At 36.7% G+C, this 27,278-nt stretch overlaps 1 protein-coding gene across 2 annotated transcripts in view; it reads left to right on the top strand.

Moving 5' to 3' along the window:
• Positions 1 to 27,278, top strand: part of LUZP2 (leucine zipper protein 2) — a 117,643-nt gene that overhangs the window by 73,564 nt on the left and 16,801 nt on the right. The window contains exons 6-9 of one of the 2 annotated variants that reach the window (XM_077784367.1): positions 1,997 to 2,059; positions 3,020 to 3,082; positions 12,781 to 12,855; positions 18,439 to 18,603. In XM_077784367.1, coding sequence (XP_077640493.1) covers positions 1,997 to 2,059; positions 3,020 to 3,082; positions 12,781 to 12,855; positions 18,439 to 18,603 — 366 coding nt within the window. The remainder of the gene's footprint in view (positions 1 to 1,996; positions 2,060 to 3,019; positions 3,083 to 12,780; positions 12,856 to 18,438; positions 18,604 to 27,278) is intronic. The other variant, XM_077784368.1, reaches the window with a different exon arrangement.

The raw sequence follows: 27,278 nt of genomic DNA, 5'->3' as shown, positions 1-27,278 counted from the left end.
TATACTTTTGGATTTTTTTGGTTTATTTGCCACAAAATTTGGAAATTGGACAACCATCTAGTACATTGTGTGTCCTGTTGCCACACAGTTTTTCACATTCTGGGTTACTGCATGGTATTCTCAAAATAGCCTATGTAGAAATTACTTAGAAAATATTAATGTATTAGTAGACGTTATTTCTTATAATAGTTTAACACTGGCAAAAGGAAGATAAATGAATCAAAATGTAGTGATTACAATTCCTACTTTCTTTGCTTCTGAAATCTGGACAGAGTGCTACTGACCCAACCATCACCAGCCTGTAGAAGGACTGGATGATAATGAGTTAGTCAAACCAAAAGGATGACTTGCTATCCTGGGTTAATTAAGTGCAAGTCCCTAATGAAACAGTGCCTTTGGCACATCTGTTTTAACATCATCCCAAAAGGTGATGCTGATCTTTATGTCAAACCATTAAGATGTGTGTAAAACACATTCACTTTGTGTTCACAAGTACAGTGTGTACCCCTGGTGAGCAATAGATGAGTCAGGTGTGCTTCATGTCTTTGATTTTCATTTTGTTTACCTTTGTTCATCTTGTATCTGCTATACAGTTCCAATTTTTCAGAGCCGGTTGTCTAATTCAATATTTTTATAGTGGTTAGTACAATAGGCTGTTTATCTTTGGCGAGCTTCAACATAAATTTTCAAACAAAGAACTAAAATAGGTAATTGACTGTGACACTTACTAGAACAACATCCAGCTCTTTGCAAATCATGTTTTCAAAGATAGAATCCGGATTGTTGGATTGTCTCATTCAAAATAACATCCTAATTCCTTACTGAATTCTGAATCAGAGAACTATGGGCATCCATGTCAAACAGCTGGGAAACATTTATTGTTTCTGCAGTGAAATGTGAAATTGTGTCAGGTCTCCTTATTTTGGAATTATGAAAGTGAGTTTTCAAATAAAATTTTAGTTTCTTTGCATTTGCTTTTAAAAAAAAAAAGTTGGTTTTTTTTTTTCAAGAGAAACTCAAAGCTTCCAATTCTGGAATTAAAGCTTCCAGTGTTTCAGTGGGATGCAGAGCCATATTTGAACTGGATGGAATTACGTTTTTTGCTCTAATGACAGCTTGTTCTTGTGCAGGAAAGCTATTTCTGTTCAGTAAGAAACATACTGAAATGTGGTGGGTTCTGTTTCTGTTTGTGTATTTACATTCATTAACGCAGGAATAGTTGGGTTTTGTATTTTTTTTTTCATGTTTTTTTTTTCATGTTCAGCAGTTGTACATCTGCTTATTGAATACTTACGGTTTTGACCAGTTTTAAAAGATGTTCACACTGCAGAGAAATCTTCACCTTTGACTGTCAGTTATGGGATAATACGAGTGAGGAATGGAGAAATAATTACTATGAAGAATTAATTTTGTTAGGGTTTGCTATTTTCCCTGAAAATGAGAAGAAAAGCATTTAAAACTCCTAAATGAAAAACCATATTGAGTTGGCAGAATGCTTTCAGGTAACTAACTTTGTACTGGTTTTATTATTTTCAGTTTTAAATTATAAAATTTAGCAGAAACACCCCTTGATTTTGATCATCAAGGTCAAGTGATGAGACCTTGGCCCTTTTACTCAGATGTTAAAATGATTTACAGAAAATGATACTGAGCTATGGAGTTGATACCAAGAAAGGATTAGAGGGTTTTTTCCTGCCCTAATGTGCTGCACCTCAGCGTATTAAATCTAAGTTGCTTTCAGTTGCCAGTGTTCTGGGAAGGTCTCTATGGGCAGTCCTGTTCCTGCTGAAGCAAATTGTAATGCAAATGCCTTTAAGAATTCTGTAAGAGGATACTGTGCCTTGATTAACCTCTCTTGTTTATTTCTATCTTTATTGGTGAATTGAAGATGTTATCCATTTTAAAAATAAAGCCAGTATTGATCAAATAGTTAAAGGGTCTCTTAATACTTTGTAACACTAATAAGTTATTTTGGCTTTTTTTGTCCCACTCTCAGAACAAAAGCCTCAAAAACAAGCTCTTGTCAGGAAACAAGCTTTGTGGTATGCACACAGAAGAGGTAAGGAAGATTCTTCTCTGTTCTAAATCTATGTACCCAAAAAATTTGCATCCAAGTATTTTGTACTGAGGTTCTGGTGTATCATATATATATACACAAGAATATATATGAGTACAGAATATATATTATGCTTATATGGTGAGTGTTCCTGAAGTGCTGTCATCTAAACTTTTGTGACTTCACAAGAAGCAGCTCAAATGTATTAGAAAGCAAGTTGCAAACTCAAGTTTTAGACTAATAAAATAATCTAGGTGTGCCTATGATATAACTCTGTAGATATATGCATCTAGAACATATATAAAACTGATTTCATTTACATGAACTCCATGTCTACACTAAGCCAGGAATTGCCAAAGGCCTGTTTTGAAATTAACATTGAGACAGGAACAACCTATTACTACTGATTGTTTCCTTATTTAAAGGGGAAAAAGATCCTATTTTTGGCAAATTCCTCAATGTAGAAGTACCAGTACTCATATAAGCATTCCCTTTATTTTTCTTTTAGTTTTAAAAAAAGTTATTACATGTGAATCTGATTTACTCACATTACTTTAGTCTGGGTTTTTTGCATATATAATTTCTCACCTTGCCAGAAAGAAACCAAAGCATATAAAATTTCCTCTGTACTAAAATTTTACTAATGATGATTGAAAGCATTTTCTTCATTAGAGTCTCTCCCTGTAATTAATAACAGCTCATGTCCAAAATGTGTAAGCCCAGCTGCTGTTCTTTACAGTACTAACTCAGGTATGTGCTTTAGTTGTGTGCCATTTTGCATTTTCCTCAGTACTTTTGGTTGATTTGACTTGTGAACTGGAAAAGTAATCGAAAATTATTTGGAGGGGGGCATTCTACATTTTAAATCTGATCTAGATTCTGCTGTTCTCAGAATTCACAATTTTTTTTTTATATTTAAAATTTAAAAAACACAAAAGCTGATTTGATTATCTTCATTTTCAGTCAAAAAAGATCCAAGCCCAGCTGAAAGAGCTTCGTTATGGGAAAAAGGATTTGATTTTTAAGGTAAGTTTTATTTCACTATAGTTAGCTAAAGTATTAGCATTTATACAGCATTGTAGTGAAGTAGGAATATGATAGCTGCCTTTATTATTGCAGTTCTCAGGAATAAGTTTGTTCTGAAAAGAGCTCAAAGCATCAAGACAGACTTAATACCATAATGCATTTTCAGAAATATAATATACTTATATCTATATTTTTGTGCTTGCAAAAAGCAAAATTCTAGGTTACTGCTGATGAATAAAACCTGTTGCCCTATTCCATACATTCTGTAACATCTTTCATCTTTTTAACTGAATGATATAATATTTTACAGCTGCTTCTTGTTTTTCCTTTAATTAGTACTCTTCCATGGCAAAGTCAACTATTGTTAACATTTAAAGTAAATCTCTGTGTTCATGATAAGCTTGAGCAATGTAGTGTTCCTTAGGTCTGAAGATTTAAGAAAAAAGAAACATCTGCTGCTAAAACAAACCAAATCAATAGTCTGCTCTAGCTAGCACATTTTAAAAAATAATAAAAGTTTTTAAAATAAAGGAGGGCATGACAAAATGCTGAAGGGCATCTAGTCCTTGTTAGCACAGGGAGAAGATAATCCCTGTTAAAAGAAAGAGGAGAGAGATGTGGGTCATCTGACCGATGACTGTTAGTGGAGTAGTCCTTTTATATATTCCCAGCACAAAGGATGGACATTAAGTAGTCATCTTCCAAGTTACTAGACCTAGAATTACTTACAAGTCATTCATGTCAATATGAGTTCCAGATTGTCTTCTGGAAGCATTTAACTCTCTCTGCTGTTTCTCTATTGTATATACAGTGCTGTGAATATGTAAATACAGAGAATAAATATAGTGGGCCATTAAAAAGACAGTGTGATTTCTGTGCTTTTTTTTTTTTTTTTTTTTTTTCTCCCTGGATTTTGGTTTTGTTTTTTTTTTTTTTAGTGCATAGGTTTATTCCAAGATTCTTCAGGGACATTTATTTCTGGTCTCCATAGGACCAAAACCAGGGAAACAGATTTAGAGACAAAAATTAGGTATATTATAGATCTAGGCATTTAACTTTTAATGGTAGTATTAAAAAAAGTAACACATCTTTCTTCAAATTCAGTATCATGGAGAACTTGAGGGAGGTTAAGATCAAAAATTCTAATCTTGCCTTGCTGTGAAAGTTTGTTTTCTTTGGCTGAAGCAGTGGGATTGCTCAGCACTATTATCTTCCTGCTGTTTTCATTATGCTAATACACAGTGATCCCAAAAAAGGATCTGAGTTATGGTAGGGTGTTTACTAATGCTTAGCAAGGGAACTCCTGCCAAGTACTGCCCACCTGAAAAAAGCTTACAGAAGATGAAAAAGAAAACGGGCACATAAACAAGTGAACATGGCAGAAAGGCTGTCCAGCAAGCCACTGACATACGTGCAGTGAAATCCACCCTCTCCTAAGACTGCTTCAGTGAACTGTGGCAGTGTAGGAGTTAAGGCACACGTGGGGAACTGCAAAGGCAGGAAATGTGTCTCGTGTGAATAGGAATGGTTTCATCTGACTGAATATGGCATTCTCCATTATAGTCTCCGTGTCAAATTCTTGGAGGGTTATCTTCTGAAGACTATGTCTACATTTGACCACATGAATTACACCTTAAAGTCTTTGATTTTTTTTGAATATACATGGTTCTTTATAGGACAATACCCTTTTCCTGACCCAGAGATAGGGCAACTGAGAGGTGTTTAAAAACTTTTATTCCATTTTCGGTCTCATGAGAAGGGTGACACAACACAGATGTTTATAATACACACCATCACAATCAGAAGCCAGATATTTCCTAGTTAAAATATACTATAAGTGTTTCTTGGCCTAGCTTTTTGCCATGCCATGTTGTAGATGCCTTAAATCTAATCATCTGAAATTACCCTTCATGGGTCCCACTACAATACATCTTTCATAGTTTTCTGTTTGTCCAAAGTAGCTAGTCTTATTTGCAAGGCCATCTTTTGAAACTTGTTTCTATTTCTCTCTCAACAATATCTGTCCTATTCCATGGCATTTCTAAATGAGTAAGTCTTGTCTCAAAGTTTACATATGGATGCATGCTGTGTGGACCTTCTGTCAGGCCCTGAGAACTTTCTACAAATCCATTTTCCACTGTTCTTGATTATGAATGAACACTAGAGCCACCAGCTGAGATGTAGGTAATGGTAGTGTGGGTTCTCCTCTGAGTGCTTTTATTGCAAAATAAGGATAGTTACTTGCCTTCTAGGTAAGCTATGATCTTATGTAATTTAAAAAATTCTAAGAACTTTAGATGGAGAATGTTGATGAATTGTGAATTCCAAAGCCCCACACACTAAGAACTATGTATTATATATTTATATGTAAATAATTGAAACATCTCTCGACAGTGTGCAATTCTGTATGAAACTGAACGCCTGCTTTGCTAATATTGCTATATCCTTTATATGTAACCAGAAATATTTTTTGCAGGTTTATTCATAAATACTTTTCCTGTCCAAGAAAATTTGATTTGTGAAGCAGAGGGAGCAGCAACCTTATGCTGTTCTCCTAAATCATATGAGATGGGGGGATGGTAGGTTCAGTGTGCTTGTTCATGTGTGTTTCACGTCTGAAGACACACACACTAAGCAGAGTAGAAGCCATTTCGTATAGTCTGGAAAGTTTTTTAAGTATCTGCTTGTGCTGAGTGGAAGGTAAACCAATGGAGGGAATGAACCCCACACAAGTGCTATGTGAAAGATTTCAAGTCAGGGCTACAATTTAATAGGAAAATTACAATAATGGCAATAGTACAGAAACACTGGTTTAAACTGACAAAGTCAGAACACGACCTGATACCCTGTTGGTCAGCGTGGTGGTAGCAGTCCAAATGGTGGTAGCAGTCCTATTGGATGTGGTCTTGTCAAAGCAGTGAGCCTATGGGAAGGTCTGGTCCTTCTCTGAGGTCCAGTGGTGGTGGTGGAGAGTTCTTGTGGTTCTTGGGGGTGCAGCAGTACATCTGTCCCAAACCCCAGGTTATGTAGAGGCAGTACCTCCCCTAGGGTGGGGGAATTTCACAGTGGGCTGATGTGATTCTGTGAGTCATGCTGGGGAGTCCTTGATGTCCCATTAGCAGAGATGACCGACCCCTCAGGGTGGCTGCTGTTTCCCCAGAAGGAGTTACCATGCTTGAGTCATGGCAAAGATAGAGAAACAGTGCTCCACCCACCTTAACAGTTCATCAGAAGGTAATGTAGGTGGTGGTAGAATATAAACCTCAGTTGCACCCCATGTTGTAACCCAGGACACTGATCAGAGAGAGGCTGCTAGGTTTGGGCAAGAACAGGTGATATTTCATTTCTAATTGCTTTAATACTGGAAACAGAACAGATTTAATGTTAGCATTGCTGTTGTGGCTGGTTTATGAAGCTGTTACTCTTTCTGATAAATGAAATAGGTAGTCTTCCTGTTGGCACAGCATGAATGTTTGGGATAAAATCCTGGCTGCTAGCTACTTTCACGTTACTGGACTTTTACCTTTTCCCCTGCCACTCCCTTCCCATCCCACTAAATTTTATTTTCTGTGTGGCTTACTGAGGATTTCAGGGAAGTCTGCTCTCAATATAGATCTAAACACTGCAAGCTTCTTGGAGCACTTCACCAGAAGGATGTAAGCTGCGGGCTATTAGATTTCTAAAGGGCATCAAGGAAAGCTGCAGTTCGTGTCCATCAAAATAATTCTTTCTCTGAAGAAATAATTCTGCAGCTGTATGTGAAATAAATAGGGACGGATTGTTTGATTTTTATTTTGCATAATAGACATCAAGAAACTATTTCTTAAATTCTGGTACTTATTACTGTCAATGGCTCTGGTCTGAACTGGACCTCTGGGGATTAAGTGGGAGAGGAAGTTAAAATGGGAAAAAGGCAGCTTTTTCCTTAACATTCCAGTGAATTGGTAGATCATATCTCCTTTATCATATCTTACTTACACTTCTTATGTTTTCAAAGTATTTTACAATCTAGCTGATTAATGAGGGAGCATATGTGCGTATGTTTATATTTTTAAAACTCTCCCTATGTGATATAAAGCCATGGAACAGATGAGTAATGAGCATGACAAAAATTAATTTGTTCACCCAAGGCAATAGAGCTTGTCTGTATCTCTACTGAGGTCATAATTTGAGGTTCTGTGTCTTATTCAGATCTCAGTCTCTTAAAGCATTTAGCATGTCATCCTTAAAGAATTGACCCAAGTTGAAATTTGATTTGTATTACAATGTGAAAACCAAGAAATTATTAATAAAAATTGCCACTGAATATTCTTAATTTTATCACTGTATTTGTAAGTAGGTACTTACTAATTATGAATGACACTACTCTGAATTGCAATAATTTAAATTATCATCCTAAACCCCAACCCCTGATTCAGTGAAGTACTTCTAAGTTTAAGTGCTCTGCTAGATTGAGGTCTGCATTTATTTAAGACATTTCAGACCACTTATTTTTTAAATTGCTTCTCCTTCATTAACTGCCTTCCCATTATTAGGCTGTATTGCCCTGGAAGAAGTCTCATGTTTTACTAAAATAGGAAAGAATTGTAAATAGTTTGGTTTTTTGTTCATGAAATGCATACATGTATATATGATAGTAATAAGAAATGAGTAAAAATAAATCCAGCAATGATTTCCAATGTCAGTTTATACAAGTATCTTGTATTATTGACATTCCTCTTGTAAATGTAAAAGGTGACCATGCTTCAGTGGCATGGTTTGAGTATATCTTTGCTTTTTTCTAAAGCTTTTGCTGCAGATTCAGACATATTTGATGTACCACTTCATCTCTTTTCCTTTTTGTTCAAATTCGAAGATAAAGTATCTTGATAGGCAGTCCTAGAAAAAGAAGAAAAAGTTCAAATGTGAGTAGCAACTAACAGCACCTGGCCTAACAATGTATTAAATGTTTGTTCCATGGTAGAATTTAACTTAAAATAAGCAAGCAAATAGGATTGGCTATTATAACAAAAAATACAACTTAGTACCTTAGCAAACACTAGCTGACAGCAAGTCAGGTAACTGCTAATATGTATTCTGTAGATGGATTTACCGTGAGTGCCTGGTTTATAATTTGGCACCTTCTTCTGAGGAGCAAACCATGTGCAATGCAGTTGGGTACACAGACATGATCAGTTCCTGCTGAAACGTTGTGGTCAGGGTGGGTGTGCACTGAACAAAGATCTGCTCTGGGCCCTGGGGAGTCCCTGGGGAGTCCCTCAGGCTTCTCCACATGTTCAGAACCCCCAGGTGCCCAGTTAATAGTGTTAAACTAGAGGATGTCTGCCACGTCCAGTGCATGGCTGGAGTCAATGACATCAGGAGCAGCAAAGACAGAGGTGTGCAGATATGAATGGCAAGCAGAAGGCAGGCAGGAATTGTAGTGGGGATGACTGGGAGAGAGGAGCAATGGACAGGGAGGAGGGAGGGTAATGGAGAACCTTATTCCCAGCACTTGACAACCTCTGCTGCTGCTCCTTACAGTCGTTTTAGCTTGTTCCCATGATGATACTCTTGAATGCACATCTTTCTTTGAAGTGCAGCTTCACAAAATAACAGGATTGTAATTTACCTTCAGTACTCTTACACTCCTCACTAATGTTTCAAGTATTATGAGTGCTCAATGCCTCTAAAGAGCTAAGGACCATATCACTATTGCAAATTTAGTGTCAAGACTATTTTCCACATTCTTTGAAACACCTAGTTCTACACAAATTAGGTCATTATTTGACATGTGAAAATCATTTAAATAATTGCTGTGGTAGAGTCAAATACAAAACTATGTGAAATTATTTTTGCATCGTATTGACTGGATTTGGTAAATATCTGTACCATTCCTCCCTCTGAAGTAAAACTGATGCCATGTGTGTTTCCTTCTCTATTAGCAAAGTTAACTACGCACCACAGTAAACTGATTTCCTGGAATTTTAAATAATTTATTTCTCTAATGAAGGCAATGAGACTCCATATTACATACAGAGAAAGAGATGAAATAATGAAAGAAAAACAATGGAAGAAAAAAACAAGCAGAAAACCACCTGCTTTGGCAGAGAACTTGTGTAAACATTAGGATTGCTTTCTGGGCTTGTAATAATTGATTACATATTTTAAATTTGTGATAAATTTTTACAGAAGTACTTTGTGTACTGGCACATATTTGAAGATGCAAGTTTCAGGCTTTCTAATACAGTTTTATTTGTATACTTCTGGTGACTAGGCTTGATCCTAAGCCACCCCATTCCGCATATGTACATCCACTTCCCCCATGATTTGCCTCTGACTAAAACCACCTTTCAGGGAGCTCTAGGGAGTGATAAGGTCACCTCTGAGTCTCCTCTTCACCAGCCTAAACACCCCCTGATATTAAAATTATCAGCTGCAGAATTCAGCTAACTTTGCATATATGAAAAACTAGTCCATTTAACAGATTTTAAAGCATTCTTCATTATGTTCAAAGTACCATTAAACTCCTATTTTCCTTGCAGAAAGCTTTCAAAAAAAGAAAAAAAAAACGGGTCACTTTCCTATAATTTTATTTGTGCATTTATGTGTCTATCTCAGAAAGAATGCTCTTATCTTTGTGGCTACTTTTATATTGCCCTGTAATGGTAAATACAATTTCTGTAGTTCAGTCTTTGAAGGAGATGATAAGAGAAAACTGGGAACAGTTTCCTTTTTGGCTTGTTGTACCAACTTCCCTGAGAGAATACTGCAATTTCTCTTACTTTCAGACAGGATCTTTAGTCTGGGGTGTGTTTATTCATCCAGCGTGTTTTTTCGGCATCTGGATCTTGTGCAACCTGCCTTGGAAAGTTTACCAGAACTGTGTAGGAAAGACATAACTGAACTAAAAAAACTATTATAAAAATACCAGTTACAAATGCAATGCAAAGTAGTAGAGTTGTTATTTTTTTTTTCCAGAGATTTTGCAACACATTATTAGGGATAATAAGTTCTATAAGCTACAGGCTGACTTCATCATGCTGCATAACAACTGATAATGGGCTATTGAATGTCACTGCATGATTGATAAAAGTTACAGCATCCCATTGTGAGAAGCTTCACCCAGAGGGAGGAGCCAAGCATTCCTAACTGGATATAATTTGGGTTTTTGGGACACCAGACTCAGGCTTTTCCACTGGGTTTCCAGAAGGACTGCAGCCATTCCAATTTGGATGGCTACCAACACCCTGACCAAAAAGGGTATCAGGTTATATTCTGACTCTCTCAATGGTTTTGCTTTTGTATTATTGCAGGTATTTTGTTTACTTTTCTCACTTTTCCTAATAAATTGTATTTTTGATTTTGGAGTCTCTCATTGGTTTTGTTTTCAAACCAGAACAGTAGTCAATTCTAACCACCACTGCCTGTCTTCTGTCAACTACCAAGACTTTCAGATGCCTGTGTAATGCATGTATTGAAGGAAACCAGACACCCTCTAATTCATAGCTGTAGCTCTGGTTTTTCACTGATTTAAACTGTAACACTGATGGTGCTGAAATAAGAAGCTGTATGGTCCTCACCATCTTCCATCTGATTCTAATTCTGCACACTATCAGAGGTGCCATCCTCATGTTTGTCATATGTTATTTTGTGTAATTTCCTTTTTAGTGGCAATTGAAATTACTCAGCTTTTCAAATCTTGATTCTCTTTGAGAGTGTATTAATTTGTATAGCTGTACTGAAAAATAATTTATTAAGTAACAGTATAAAAATGTTAATGATGTCTGAAATGTCTTACATAGAGTCAATGTTCAGTCTTTCAGACATTTTCTGTGTCCATGTTTATTGTGAGTGAAATTGTATACCATATTAAGGAAAAAAATCCAAAAAGTTACTGAATTCTAGCAATTTCTTATATCAGTAATTTTTTTCTCTAGTAAATCAGTAATAATTCCACTTAAATGTTGCAAACTGATAAAATGGAAGGATTATTTCTGTAGTGAACTCTCTGATGCCAGACTAAAGGGACAAACTAATGGTCTGATATGTATGTTGTGACAGTGACTGGTGTTAGCTGTAAGGAATGTGATGCAGTCTAAATTATGGACAGCAATTCACAAGAGACTTTCCCACGTCTAAGTAACACAGTTGACTTCCACTTTGAAGGAAGTTTGGTTTTGACTAATGAAACTGTGACTCTGGTGATAAATCTGAAGATAAATGCCTAATCCTGTTTTAAAATGCAACTACTCAGTTCTTTACATGAGTTGGGAACTGAAAATTCCAGGCTTTTGACATTTCATCTGGCAGTACAGACTATGCCTACTGCTAATGAACATCACATTAGCTGTCTGCTGAGGACTGCAGGCTTGCCTAAGCCCACCACCTCATCTATGACATGTTCTGGAAGGACTGTCATTACCCCAGCAGAAAACAAGTTAACCTTATAGGATTTACACTAAACAGCATTTACATAGTGTGGCTATCAATTAAGCTATGCTACAATCAGCAGCGTGCGGGAGATCTTGAAAGGTCTGTCAAGAAAAAATTGCTGTCTGGGATTGAAGTCCAGAAACTTGAGGGCAAGGAATGGTGTTGAGGGAAAATGCACTTGCAGATATTGGGTTGAAATAAAAATGTGGTGCATTTTATCTGAAAATTGACAATTTTATCCTATTATTTTGCATATACAAAATGTATATTTACCTAATCAGAATTTCAGAGAGAAAAGATAAGTGGCTAGTCCAGTGTCCTTCTCTATGGCTCCCTTTTCAAACAGGGAAAACAATGACTAGGCTGGATTTTTTTGCAGGTACAACAGCAAAAGAATCCTTATTTCTTTTGGTTGCATAGTAATGCATTATTAATGACAAGGCTGACAACTGCAGGAATCTGCTTTCCTGAAACAGAAAAGTCTTGCAGAGAATGTATTTCCTTCAAGTGAACAGGCTGGGTTTATACATCTCCTAGGGAAAGAGAGAGAAAATACTTGTCTTTATTTACTGAACATTTAAAAACATCTTCTGTTGCTTTTTGTTTTGGGCCACTTACTTAAAAAGCATCTGCTGAACTCCTGTGCTCCATGAATGACAAATACATTATACAGAGCCAGAAGTCCTTCCACTTGGGGTGCAGGCTACCAGCCTGATCCTGACTTCCAACAACAAGTCTCCCAAAATGCTTTCCTGCTCTGAGTTAGCTATTCTTGTGCATTTTCCTTCTCTATTTCCAGGAAAAGACGTGGAGAAAAAAAAATCTGGAGTTACCTCCTTGTATAGTAGTAGGTAGTATAATTTCATACGGTGCCTGCATGCAAGAATGTTTGGGTGTTTTCTGATTTGTCTGTTTATGCCCAATTAGCTTAATGCTGGCGTTACAATGTTTAAAACAACAAAATAATTTTCAAATTGCACTCAGAAGTCAGACAAATGAACAAAATTATTAAAAGACATTTGAATACCTTGAATTTTCCAGAAGGATATTATGGCATAATGTTAAATATTTTATAGTATGGAATTAATTTTGCTATTGATATTTAATTCTTATAAACTTGCATTCACATCAGTGGAGCACATTTGGCCATAATTTTTTTTTCCTCAGGAAAAGCAAATCTGACCCAACCCATATATATTACTTGTAAAATTTCTGTTCTTTCCTCTCTCACATGAAAAAATGCATTGGAGATTGCATCAGCTTTTTTTTCTTGATCCCCACAGGCACAACAGCTAACAGATCTGGAGCAAAAACTATCAGTTGCAAAAGACAAATTGGAAAACGCAGCCCTTGACAAAGTAAGAAGTGTCATGTAATGTAAGCATGTTTACCTGTATCAGCTGTGGATGTTTCGGTGTAATTTGACAAAAACAAATGAAAGCCTTGCAGTTACTTAGATGGGATACTCAGTTGCATCTGAATTGTACCTGAGATGCTACTGAAATCAGTGGAACTAATTATGATACATGAAGTTAACTACATCTGCAAAGTTATTTAAGAAGAGGATGGTCAAATTACTAAAAAAAAAAACTCAAAAATTTTTGCACTAATTTTTAGTAGATTTAGGTATTTATTGAACTATAGTTTGTGCTGACAGTAGACTTAGTGTCAGTCATAAGTTTATTTACACTAGGGCAGTTTTCTATTTCCCACCATGGCCCTTAGAATGTTTACAAATTTTGAATTACCAGACCCCAGATACCAAGAGTAGTGTGGCCAGTAGGACTAGGACAGTGACTGTCCCCCTGTACTCAGAACTGGTAAAGCCACTCACTTTAAAAAATGGCATTTTAGTGTTGGAGTGAGTTCAGAGAAGGGCAGTGAAGCTGGTGAAGATCTTCTGAGGGCATCTGGGGGAATTGGCCTTGTTTAGTCTGAAGAAGAGGAGGCTCACGCTCATTGTTCTCTACAGCTGTCTGAAAGGAAACCATCATGAGGCAGGGGTTGGTTTTTTCTGCCATGTCTCAAGTGGAAGGATGAGAGGAAATGAAGTTGTACCAGGGGAAAGCCAGATTAGAAATAAGAAATTTTATTTTCACTGCAGAAGTGGTTAGGCATTGGAATAAGCTGCCAAGGGAGGTGGTGGAGGTACCATCTCTAGAAGTGTTGAAGAGGCATCTGGATGTGGCACTTGGGTTTAGGGGTGATTAAAATGGTGCTATGTTGACAGATGGTCTTAAAGGTCTCTTCCAGTCTTGATGATTCTGTGGCTCTAGCCATGTGATAGGACTGAAATAGATCAGGGACATATGAAGAATGCATCATATGTGGACAGTATTTTGGCCGGTAAGCAGCCTATTTTGATCACAATCACATCTGTGCAAGGTTATAGAGAACTTTGTCAAATTACATCCCTGGTTCCAGTAGTGTTTCTTTCACCTGTGCTTTCCTGATGTTCATTTATAGATCTCCTATCAGCAAAGTCAATACTGAATGATGCTATTCACAGGATGGAAACAAATTTATTTGTTGTTCTTTTACCTTTGGAATAGCAAAATTGGAATGGCTGCTGCCAAGGAAGGATAAGCACTGGATAGCAGGATTAAGAGATGAGAAATTATCCAGAGAAATTTCTGGATGAGAGGAGAGTAATTTCAGATTGTGCAATCTGCAGGAAGCACTAGGGTTATATCAGACTAGATTGACTGAGTCCATATCATCATGCAAAATTAGATAGTCTGCTACCTCTGCCCATTTAACCATAACAAATGGTGATTTACGCTGTCTGTGCAGTCACTAACTTGAAAAGTTAGAATTAAAGACATGTTACATTGAAAAGAAGTAGGCTAGTATCTTCTGCTGCCAATTAGAAATTAAAGGGTCCCTGAGTCAAATGGATAAATGGATGGGCAAGAAGGTTTTGGAGGAATTTAGGAATAAAAAGAGGATGTATCATCTTTGGAAGGAGGATCAGGTCTCTCAGGAAATTTTTAAGGGGACTACTAGAGCATGTAGGAAAAAAATTAGGGAGACCAAAGCTCAACTTAAAATGGTGACTTCTGTAAAAGATAATAAAAATTGTTTTTACAAATAGATCAATGGTAAAAGGAAGGGTAAAACCAACCTTTGTGCTTAATTAAACGTGGGAGGGAACTTAACTGCAGATGAAGAGAAGGCAGAGGTGCTTAACGCCATCTTTGCCTCAGTTTTTAGTGGGAAGATGACTTGCTTTCAGAACAACTGACCTCTTGGGTGGGTTGGTGGTATCAGGGAGCAGAATGATCCCCCTGTTACCCAAGAGAAGGCAGTCAGAGAGCTGCTGAGCTGCTTGGATATTCATAAATCCATGGGACCAGATGGGATCCACCCCAGGGTGATAGGAGCTGGCAGATGAGCTTGCCAAGCATCTCTCCATCATTTACCAGCAGTCATGGCTCACTGGTGAGGTTCTGGATGACTGGAACCTGGCCAATGTGACACCCATTCACAGAAAGGGTGGGAAGGAGGATCCTGGTAATTACAGACCAGTCAGCCTGACCTCAGTACCCGGTAAGGTCATGGAGCAGTTTACACTGAGTGTCACCACGCACACTTACAGGATGGCCAGGGTGTCAGACTCACCCAGCAGGGGTTTAGGAGGGCTAGGTCATGTTGGACCAACTTGGTCTCTCTTTATGAGTGGGTGACCTGCCTGGTGGATGCAGGAAGGGCTGTGGATGTTGTGTAGCTGGACTACAGCAAGGCCTTTGGCTCTGTCTCCCACAGAACACTCCTGGAAAAGCTGCAGCCCACGGCTGGGCCAGGAGCACTCTGTGCTGGGTTCAGAACTGGCTGCATGGCCAGCCCAGAGTGTGCTGGTGAGCAGTGCTGCATCCAGCTGGGGACAGGCACCAGTGGTGTCCCTCAGGGCTCTGTGCTGGGCCAGTTCTGTTCAATATTTTTATTGATGGCATGGATGAGGGCATTCAGAGTTTCATCAGTAAATTTGCAGACACTACTGAGCTGGGAGCATGTGTCCTGTTGGAAGGTTGGAGGGCTCTGCAGAGAGTCTTGGAACAGTTGGATGGATGGGCAGAGTCCAATAGGATGAAGTTTAATGAATCCAAGTGCCAAGTCCTGCATTTTGGCCACAATAACCCCTGCAATGTTATAGCCTGAGGACGGTGTGGCTGTTCTGTGTCCAGGCAGAAGGGGACCTGGGGGTACTGGTGACAGGCAGTTGAACACGAGCCAGCAGTGTGCCCTGGTGGCCAAGAAGGCCAAGATGCTGGATCAGGAACAGGGTGGCCAGCAGGAGCAGGGAGGTCATTCTCCCCCTGCCCTTGGCACTGGTGAAGCCACACCTCGAGTGCTGTGTCCAGTTCTGGCCCCTCAGTTTGGGAAGGACATTGAGACGCTCAAGCACATCCAGAGGAGGCACCGAGGCTGGAGAGGAGCTTGGAGCACAAGCCCTGTGAGGAACGGTTGAGGGAGCTGGGGGTATTTAGGCTGGTGAAGAGGAGACTCAGAGGTGACCTTTTCACTCTCTACAGCTCCCTGAAAGGTGGTTTTAGTCAGGTGGGGTCGGTCTTTTTCTCCAGGCAGCACTGACAGAATGAGAGGACACAGTCTTAAGCTGCACCAGGGGAAATACAGGTTGGATATTAGGGAAAAGTTTTTTACAGAAGGGGTGATAAAGTACTGGAATGGCCTCCCTGGAGAGGTGGTGGAGTCACCATCCCTGGATGTGGCACTTGGTGCCATAGTTTAGTTGAGGTGTTGGGGCATGGGTTGGACTTAATGATCTTGAAGGTCTCTTCCAACCTGGTTATTCTGTGAATTCTGTGAATTATTGGCTCAGTTGTAAAACTCTTCTCCCCAGGGAAGGTGTGGGGACACTCACATTGACACAGGACATTCAATAATCTTGAGGGTGTTAATCCCTTCTGATGGGGCATAACTGGCTTAACTATGCTAATGTGAGAGGCAGCTGTCATGTCTTAAAAGGTGTAATAAACCATCAAAGGGGTAATAAATCATCAAAGATGCCCACTGTATCCCCAGACTCTTTCTGGGACCTTGCATCAGAGGACTGTGCATTATCCGCAATGTTGCACCAGTCACTGTAAACTGTTCCCTCAGGAGAGGTACCCTGGGCACTCCCACATAAGCCTAAACATTGAACTCTGTTTTCTGGGCTTCCTCACCTCCGAGGAAACAAGACTGTGGATATCACTTTGACCAATGGACATCAAAATTGCAATGATTAAGTCTCATAACTGGATCCAGGGGTGGTGATGTCTTTTTACTTTTATGCTTCCTTTTCCCTTTTCCCTTTTCCCTTTTCCCTTTTCCCTTTTCCCTTTTCCCTTTTCCCTTCCCTTCTTTTTCTCCCTTCCCTTCCCTGAACTTCTTCCTCATTTTCTTAAGTTCTATTTTTATGCTTTTATATTGATATGTTACTGTAGGTAATAACCAAAACAGTTACATATTTGCTTTCCTCTGCAACCAAATTGCTCTACAATAAAACATATACAAATAATTCTGTGGTTTTCACTCTAATCTGCCCCAAGGGATCTATTAACAAGAACCTAAGTTAATGACTTAAGGGGCAGGTCATAACATGTTCCATCTCCCATTTCTTTAATTTTCCCTATTGTGCTCTGCATTAATGGTCTTTCTATGGTTGTCTTTTGTCCTCCTATTGAAATACACTTCTACTAACTGGGCTTTGTTTGTTTTCTTAAGAAACACTCAGTTTTTTCCAGTTAAGAGATAAATTCCCTGTTTTCAGTTCAGGGCAAGTTTATCTGAGTTACAACAAAATATTTGTAATTTTCTCAAAAATATTTGCTAAGAAAATAAACTAAAACGTGCTGTATGCCATTGTTTAGGATTAATATGACTATGAAATATTTTTATTTTATATGCAATATTTCACATACATTATATGTAATGTGTAATGTTATATACACATATTCCACCATATGTACATATGTTTTCCACCAGCTTTTGCCATGGTATCCCTTGATTTATATACCTTTAAAAAAATCTTTGATAATTCAAATGTGAATGCGTTCTGTATTTACAGGTGTATTTTTAATAAAAAGAAGAAAACTAGAAATTAAATGTTTTTTTAATGTCAAATGCTGCTGACTCCCCCTGAAGTGAGTGTAAGAAGTTTCCTCAATGGCTAACATTTGATACATGTCTTGCTTTGATGAAATAAAGATTTAAAATATTATTTCCTCACTGCTGTAGTTATCTCATTGTTCTTGCTCTCTCAGCTTATTTCAATTACAGACTTCTGTTTTCATTAATATATCTGTCTATGTTTCTGAGAGTAAAGCACAAATGTTCTATCAAGAGTTGCAAGCACTTCACTGCTTAGAAGTTTTATTTTAGCTTAATGGACAGTAGTGGGTCTGGACAAATATATTTTTAACTGTTAAAAAGTCCTATGCTTTTTTACTATATAGTGCAAAAGTATAATATGTCCATGAGGGAAGCCATCTTAATTGGATTATAATCTGTGTATAATGTAGAAAAATACCAATTATTTGGAATGTTATAGACAAAACTCCATGCAAAGTCTGTGCCTTGCGATACTTAAGACTTCTCTGTAGATATTATACATAAAAGGCTGGACACTGTATGATATTTTGTAAAAAGTATTTTTCTTTTCAGAAAAAATATATTTAAGTACTGTTTGCAATAATCAGTGTGGATAAAACTGCTTGAAGGGATGGGAAGAGAGTGCAGTGACTTCCTAGGCAGTTTGGTGTCTAATGTACTGTAACCTAATCACATAAAAATACTGTTTTAGACAGTCTTAATTCCTTCCATCAATAAGAAAAAGCAGCAGCTACTCATAAGTGTTTGGTTTAATACAGATGGAGAATGTAAGCCATTGTGTTCATCACAGCACATCACAGAGAAGTGATGGTTTCTTATTTCCCCAGGAGTCCCAGCTGAAAGCTCTGAAGGAGACTGTGCAGCTTTGCCTGTCCTCCGTTCTGCACAGTCAGCCTCCCACAGTGAGTCTGAGCTCCTCCAAACCAGCTGAGAAGCTGCCTTCCTCCAGTGCAAAGGGCTCCAAAGCCTCATCTCTAGGGACAAGCACCAAGGTATGATTTCACTCTTGGGTGGGGTCTTTTTTAACATCTTTGAAAGTTTGTCCTGTAAGAGCATCAAACTGAAACTAAGGAGGATTTCAAATTCATTGGAAGATTATGACAAATTTTGAGGATAATTCTAACACTGTTTCTGATGTCAAGTAGTTTTTTTTATTTGGGAAGCAGCTACATTTTACTGAATAACAAAACTCTGTCACTTGGTAAATGGATTAATAGTGTCTGCGCAACAAATCTACAATGCAGATGGATTTGCATTTAAAATAAATGAGGGTGCTAATTCATAGGATCATTTACCTGTCAGGCACTGAAAGTGAGTTTGTGGTAATACAGCACTAAACAGTAATATGGCGTTTGCATATCACAGTTTCTTTCAATGAAAAAAAAAATATATATAAAAACCATAAAATCATCTGGGACACCCAAATCAAAATTTCCAAAATGGATCGATGAACTTGACAGTAGGGAATAGGGAATCTTCCAGTTTTGCAAGATAAGAAGGGCAGTTTCAGGGAAAGCATGAGGAAAAAAAAAGATGTTAGGAAATTCAAATATTATAATACAGTCAAGATTCATGTTGATTAACAACTGTCCTAGTAATTTCATCTCCAGTGTTGCATTTTGCTCCTGAATTCAACTGATTGAATAGATAGAACTAGAAGAAATCTATAATTTTAGTGAAAAGGAAGTTATACAGAGGAATGACTGAAGGACACTTCAATGTCCTCTTTCCATTACAAAACTGAAATAAAAATAGGAATTGCTAACTCATAGCCAATTTGCAGTTTGTATATGGCAGTTGTTGGTATTTACTGTTATGGCACAGGCTGAAGCTAAAAATTAGTAATCTTTCTATATGTAATTAAAATACAATTTCAGAAAGCAGGATGTAATTATAAAACTGAATGTCACATCGCTACTCTTAAAATTATGATTGTCAGTTTATTAATAACTGTTTTGCAGGAAAGACCATCATTCCCAAAAATTGTTACCTCTGGAAAAAAAAGCACTGTATTTATGATTAGAAGCACATAGGTATGATAGTGTTAATTTAGATTAAGCTCACTGGATCCATGTTCTACAGGATGGCAGACTTTGCTTTTGTAGGTCATGCAAGCAGAGCAGCTCTCTGGGATCTCAGGATCATATTGTTCCTAATTAATGTGGCTGTAGAATTGTTTAGCTTGCTCTTATTGTCCTTTTCTTCAGGTTGGAAGTGTTCATGCCTCTGGCATGAGAGGAGTACTGAAGGATAAGGGCCAGCTAGACAGCATGTCTCTGTTTTAAGATTGGTCCAGGGTCAGAGCCTTTGGAGAATTTGGGGTCTCCTTGATGTTACATAGGGACATGAGAATACAGATAGAGATTAGAATTCGATTTTTGATATTTGACTGAAATACAGAGTACTCTTCCTTCTTTTTTTTTTTTTTTTTTTTCAGTTATCTGAATACAGTCAAGGGAAATGGAAAAAAGTACCTGGTATCTCTTTTTTAGTCTGTAACACCCCCTCCCAGCACGCGCGCATACACACGCACACACACAAAATATCCTTTTCCTTCAAGTTTTAGTGGCACAATCTTTATCTTCAGTTCATTAACTCTTTGACATCACTCCTCTTTGTTGCAGAGTGTAAGTAGCTGGAGTGGCCCATTACCTCAGGGTTCAACTCTGAAATTAGCAATGTGCTAATGGGTTAAAGAGGTAACTTTTAATTGTTTATTGCTGCACTTTTTGTGGTTGTTAACTGCAGATCTGTTTGCCTGTAAATTAAAATGACTCCATTATCTTACTCCAAATACCCTTTTTAAATTAACTCTTTAGCTCTCAGATGTTTCAATAAAGTCTTCTGTAATCTATTACATATTGTGTCTCAAAATACTGTGGATTACTGCTTGACAGTGGTAGAAAAGGTATATGTATATGCAAAATTTAAATTTCTTAAGAAATATTTTAAATAACATCAAAATCCAGATTGTTAGGTATAGTGATTGGTCTCACATGGACCTGTGGATTAGCATTTACAGCATACATACAGTTTACCTGATTTTGCTAAACTAGGGCAGCCTCAAGTTTGTTGTGATGCTCAGCAGATTTCAGGACAAGCTTTTACTCTATCAGAAACAGAGAAGACCTCTTAATTACTTTTCAGATGTTATTATTTTAGACAGATCTTTTCTCACCTACTCACATAAAGTGATTTTTAAAATATTCCTCTTTTTGGCCTGGTGACAGCAGAGAGAACTGGTAAAATGTACACTATTTCTAATTCTAGTTGAAGTTGCCTTTAGCAGAAAAGTAGTAATGTATTTTTTATCTTGACTTTCCTACGTGATGTGTTTGGTACATGTTCTGTTAAAAAAATATGTGCATGTGAGCGGTGACAGTAAGAAAGAATTTATGTGTCTTTGTAGTTGCACATTAGTAACCCCATTCTCTTTAATATTAGCAATTTTTTCTATGGATGTTCTGTGTAAATGAACACAGAAAATGTGCAGAGGAGCTAATGGATCATTTTAAGTGGTTTACAAAATAGAGTGTAATTTTGAAAGTATGCCGGAGGGAATTTTGCTACCCAAGGATATATTGAAGATTTATTTTTAAATTATTAATGCATGTATACTTTATAAAATATGTATTATTAATCTTACATAGTTTGCCTTGATATGTGTATAGGCAGCCAAATGGGAAATATTAGAAAAAGTTACAATTCTTATATGTTAAAAGAGTTAAGATCCTTTTCTTTGATTTGAGCAAAGATGTTGTTTGGAAAATATTCATAAAGAAAATATTCATGGGGCATTTTGGCCATTATTAGGAGTTTTCTAGTAAATTGATTTAAAGTATTGCATTAAATCATAAGGCATAAGAATTGAGGAAGGAATTAGTGATTAATTCCAAGCCATTTAAGTTCAATTTAGCCCTGAGCAATTAAAAAAATTACTTACTACCTTGCACCTGGAATCTCATCCAAAATGGTTAATCTCCCCCCTTTTCTACATTTATTATTTTATGCTAAAACAACAATAGATAAAATGCAAAATAAAAAGTAGTAAATTAAATATCATTTAGTCTGAAGGAGTGTGCTCTCATATGGAAAAGCAGACATTCATTTACCACAAAAAACTCCTAACATCAAGTATATTTTGGTTCAAATCCTTGAAAGTTATTTGGATGGTTCTCAGATTGAATGTTTGAAGCAGTGCAGTAATATAATTAATTACTATTAAATATTTAATAATTGCATATTTCAAGGTAATTTATTAATTATTTCAAGTCCTTCTTTCTCATATCTTTTTAAAGACAATAGTCTGTATCTCTGTTGGTGGAACTGTTGTCATGTTATTATATTGTTAGGTAATTTGGGACTTAAAGAGGCAAGTAGAGGGTTTTTTTAAAAAAGTTTCCTCTTCAATTTCCATCAGTAAATTTTAAATCTGTAAAATTTCCATAATTAAATCAATAAAAATTTCCATACTTCAATCAATAAAAAAGCCTCTTTTAAAGAAGAATTGCAAAAGAAAAGTCAAAGCCTCAAAAGGAAAAGCATTTCTCCAAGTGACCTCATTTATGGAATTCAGATCATCATTTAGATGGGTTCCAGCTTCACCAAGCTGGTCTTCCTGGGGTCTGTACCTCATCCAGGGTTAAGCATCTTTGACTTTGTCTTCCTGGAAATACAGATGTTCATGTCTCTGTAACTTGAACAGCTGTTTCATTCATTTGGGAAGACTGTAATTGCCTATAAAGTGCTGGTGTGTATTATTGCTGCTCTGAGTGTAAGTAATATTATACAGTGTTCGTTGTCCCATGGTTATTTGCTTTTTTTCTTTATGATAGCTGTAGAAAATGAAGAGTATTGTTGAATGAATGTGTTTATTTGGTGGCTTCAGTTTCTTAAGTATTGCAACATCAAACTCCCACACACAACTGAAGATGCCAAATACCCCTCTCCCTACAGTGAAGGATGAAGGGTGCCTCTTTAAGACTTCAGAAGTGGTGGAAAAATTAAGCAGAAGGTATATTTATATATATAATTTATATATATATATATTTACATATATATATATAAATATATATATAAATATATATATATTTGCAAGAGGATATACCCATATTTCTAGCAGTCCTTGAGTTTTGCATATACAAAATACTAGGTATTTGAACTTGTCCACTCTATAAGAAAAAATTATATTAAAATGTAGCTATTAATAAGGGACTGTGAAATTACAGGATTAGATATAATCTAATATAGGAAACTGACTTTATAAAAACTTACAAATATTTTTATCCAATAATAATATTTATTATATGCATGAGTATTCAACAAAACTGTATGTTTTCAAATGTAATTAATACTATTTCCTTTTCTTTGTGTTTTAGCTACAGATAAGTTTAAAAAAGACATCTAGAGTTACTGCTAAGCAAATGTTTATTAGAAAAAATCTGAAGTGAAATGATCCATATGAAGTGAGCTAACTTCACTCTAGCATTTGCCATAAGTGTTCATGAGCAACTAAGCCACTAAAAAAAAAAGGCTTGCTTTCTATCCCCACTCTCTGATGCCATATTTTGGAATGACTGATAGTTGCTTTTTGCTGTGAATTTTTAATATCATCATACACATTAAGGACAGAAGAAACTCCTGTGGACATCTTGTCTCACCTGGCATAATATTTGCCACAAAGATTATCTATACAATTCTTGATGTATACACCTTGAAAGATTTTTTTTCTACCATTTTACCACTTGTATAAAAACTCCTAGATGATGCTTTCATTCCTGAATTCAGTAGAAGAAATTTAGCAAAAAATGAGCTATAAACATTAACTCAGACCTTTCCTATTTTGCATGCTGAGATCCGGTGTAACAGAAGTCCAGATTTTGCCTGTTAGTACACAGACATTCATTACAGAAAAAAAAATTAAAAATTACTAGGTAACTCTGAAATCCAGTCAGCAAGTAAATCTAAATCTCTGTCAATAAGACATAACAACCCCAGCCTGTGTCGAGATACATCATCTAGAGATTAAAATGTATATATTATTTCTTGGAGAAATTTTAGTGGTTGGTTTATTTTTTTCTCTCAACAGTTTTTTTTTTTTCTCTTAACAGTTTTTTTCAACAGCATTCTTTCCAAAATGCTAGGAGGTCCAGAAAAATGTAAGATACTAATGGGATAGAATATCATAGCTTATGATACAAACATAATACAAATGAAAGTCCAGGTTCACCCTGCTGCTATACAGCTTGCATTGTACAAATGATGTGCAACCTGTGCTTTGCAGTTGGATATTTTTTCTTTTTTTAAGTGTTATTACAGTGTATTTCTAAAGTTTTTCTGTTCCTATGCAGAATGTAAACCACAGTTTACTTGCTATCTTGATTTTTATTTGTTCCCATTTTTTTTATTTTAGATGTGTGAAGTCTCAGAAAACCAAAAATGTATTCATTCATTTTTCATGTTCAGGGCCTGAAAAAGGACATGTATATGTTTGGGGATGGAATTATTTCTGTATTTTGCCATAACATTCTTAATTTTTATGGACTGCTGTTTAATTTACTGCCCCTAAGTAGGGTAAGGGCTGGAAAATGCAGCATGGGCAACTGAATGAAACAAAGCTCTATTCCTATTATTTGCCCTAATCAATTTATCCTGCATTTTGCCACACAGTACTTCTGTTTTCTCATTTATTAAATCAGGGGCACGGTTCACTGCAAAACACAGTAGGTAAGCGCTTTCAAGAATGCTGATTCTTCTCAGACCTACACTTTTTCATGGTTCCAAATAGGTTTTGATTTATGTGACAAGCAACAACTAAAAACCAGGAGACAAGATGAAGACAACATTGTGTGAATATTTGCTGTTGTTAGTGACATGCAGGCATGTTATCAAAACAGACCATATTTTCTTTTTTGTAGCTTTTCATTTGTCTCCAGTGCCTCTTTGTTTTTCTTCCTTTTTTTTAATATTGCTATGGATGCCCTTTTCCTTATATGCTTTCTGCTATCTTGTCCTTCTTATCTGGGGTTTTGGAAGGTTGGTTGGGGGGTGGGGTTTTGCTTCATTTTGTTTATTTTAATGAGTAGCACTATCTAGGTGATGAATTTTCAGCTATCCCAAGGCTCTGATTTGCATAGGTCTGTTACACAGTGCCCTATATCTATCTTTGTAATTATTCAGCTATTCTGACTGCTAAATTGCTTATGCATGTGGGTTGGTGCTTGCAGGTGGCAGTGTAAGTAGGGAGAAAGTATAATATCAACAGTGGGAGTGTTCTCCAAGTACTGGGAGTAGCTGTAGGGGACTCTGCAGTCTTGTTGCATATTCAGGACTACAGTAGTCAAGGTATATTGGGGAAAATATTTTCAGATAAATTTTTATACTTAGCAAGATCTCCTGAACAAAAAAAATGGTGTAATCTATTACTAGACAGTAACAGAAGACCCTGAAATCTGAAGTTTATATTCAGAAATGAGACTTGAAGGACGCTTTCGCTACTGTCAGACAGAAAAACATAGTAGAGCTATCCTGCCTTTAAAGAAATATTATCTAAAGAAATATATCTAAGTGTTTTTTTATCAGATCTGTAGCAAAGATAATATTACACAGAACTGAACCATTAAATAACTACAGGGCATCAAAAGTGGATGCAGCTTTTGCTACACACAAAGCCAGTTATTTCTCAAGTTGCCCCAATTTTTTGTTTGACTGAGGAAAACAACAAATTAAAATTTCATAATTTAAATAGAAAGGATTAATGATATGCATGACAAAAGTTTATTACAAAGTCCTTTGAAAGAACAGTAATTCAAGAAGCTCTTGATATGTTGTGTGGCAAATCCAGTCATATTTCTGGGTGAGTTACATAGACCCTTCAGTAATAAATGTAATTCCTTCCTTGCCATTTAGAGGTCTACTTTTCTATTTTTCCATTTATCTTGGTATTATAGGCTCAAGTATATTTGCTACAGTAAAGTGCCTTGAAAGCAATTTAGGAATGGTATGTCTATGCTCTTAAATACATCCAACAGCATATGCATGCCTATACAACATAAATAAAAGGGTTTAGGACCCTGTTCTCTTAAGATACTTATGCAAATGATGCCCATGGACCTTAGCAACACACTATCAGATTAGTTCTAAAAACGACCATGGCATAACTTTATGATAAACAAGTGGCCCAACTGTAGTGCCATGAGACCTGAACTCAGGACTCCAATCCTGTAATGCTACACAAACATTTTCTTTGAAGCATGTGCCAGATGGAAAATTAATCTCAGGAAAATGTCAGAACAGAAATGTCACAGAAAAATGCTGCATTTGGGGATTAAATCAATAGAGGCGAGGAAAGTCTTACAGGAAGCCCTTCCTTTTTTGTGAAGGCAGTGAGCCTTCTCAGCTTCCACTGAAATTGCTGTGCTTGTGCTTAGACTTTAAGGACCAAACCCCCAGTGTGTCATCGACAGCTTTCCCACAGCAGTAAGTCTCCTCCAAATCCATGATATGTATTCAGATCACACATTGCTACATCATTAGAAGCAGCACTGGCTTTTGACAAATATTTTTCTCATTAGCCCTGCTGACTTCAAAGAATGCAAACTGAGCAGCAATAGAGCATTTCTTTTACCTATTTAAGACAGAAAACTCCTGATGTGTAACGTAGTATCATCTACCTACAGAGTAGTAGAGGTCTAATAGGACTTGGTTAAATTTTTGAACTGGATTATATGAATTATAATTACATAATTTAGTTGTTTTTTAAGGCACAAGCTTTCATATCTTGGTATATATTCAAAATATAGATGCGTTTCAAGAGATACTTTTCTCCTCTTTAAATATCAGCCAAATGATTAAAGTGAGACAGAAGCTGTAGGTGGCTGTGGGAACACCTGCCTCATTACAGATGATCATAAAAAGCAAGAATTTCACCAGTTTCACTGGTTGCTCTTATGGAATAAAATGTTGCTGATGGTAAGACTGGAATCTTGTATTGCTTACAAGATGTAATTTCTATTTCCATGGACTCATTTTACAGATTCTTACCTATGTACAAATTTTAATCTGGTATTTATATTAGCATTTTTTGATTGAATTTGCTACATGAAGAATAATTTAGGCTATTTTTAGCAAAGGAAAGCTTGTTTGGGTTTTGGCTGAATGATAAGCCAAGTGTGCTTTAAATTCACTTTGCAATTACATCCTCTACAAAAACAGAGCAGGTAAACAATAGCCTAATTACTACAGGTAATAAATGAGAATTTTGGAAGATGCAAATTACGGGGCACAGGTGCTCTTGTAAATGGTATCATTTGGAAAATTTTAATGTTCAGTGACCCATAAAGATGAATAGCCACATTTTGTAGTGATGTTATGGAATTTCAAGTAATATTGAAATAGCATCTGTTCGCAAATTTCAGTAATTTTTCTTGTATTAGAATACTTCCACATGTATGTTGCTGCAGATCTCAGTTCTGTTATCTGCAGAAAACTAAAAATGTCTTTTTTTATTAAGAATATTTCTGGTAACTGCCCAAAAGTGTGTAGCAGTAGAACTGCCTTGTACACAGCACATACCTGAATATCCTCCAAGGTAGGCTGTCAATAAATTACAGACTTTTACAGGTTAGTTCTCTTACCAGCACATTGTATCAATCCACACTTTAAATTA

Source organism: Lonchura striata, chromosome 6, assembly GCF_046129695.1.
Source record: "Lonchura striata isolate bLonStr1 chromosome 6, bLonStr1.mat, whole genome shotgun sequence".
In the NCBI taxonomy this organism is placed as follows: domain Eukaryota; kingdom Metazoa; phylum Chordata; class Aves; order Passeriformes; family Estrildidae; genus Lonchura; species Lonchura striata.
The sequence above is the reverse complement of the archived record's forward strand: the minus strand, read 5'-3'. Positions and strand labels throughout refer to the sequence as shown.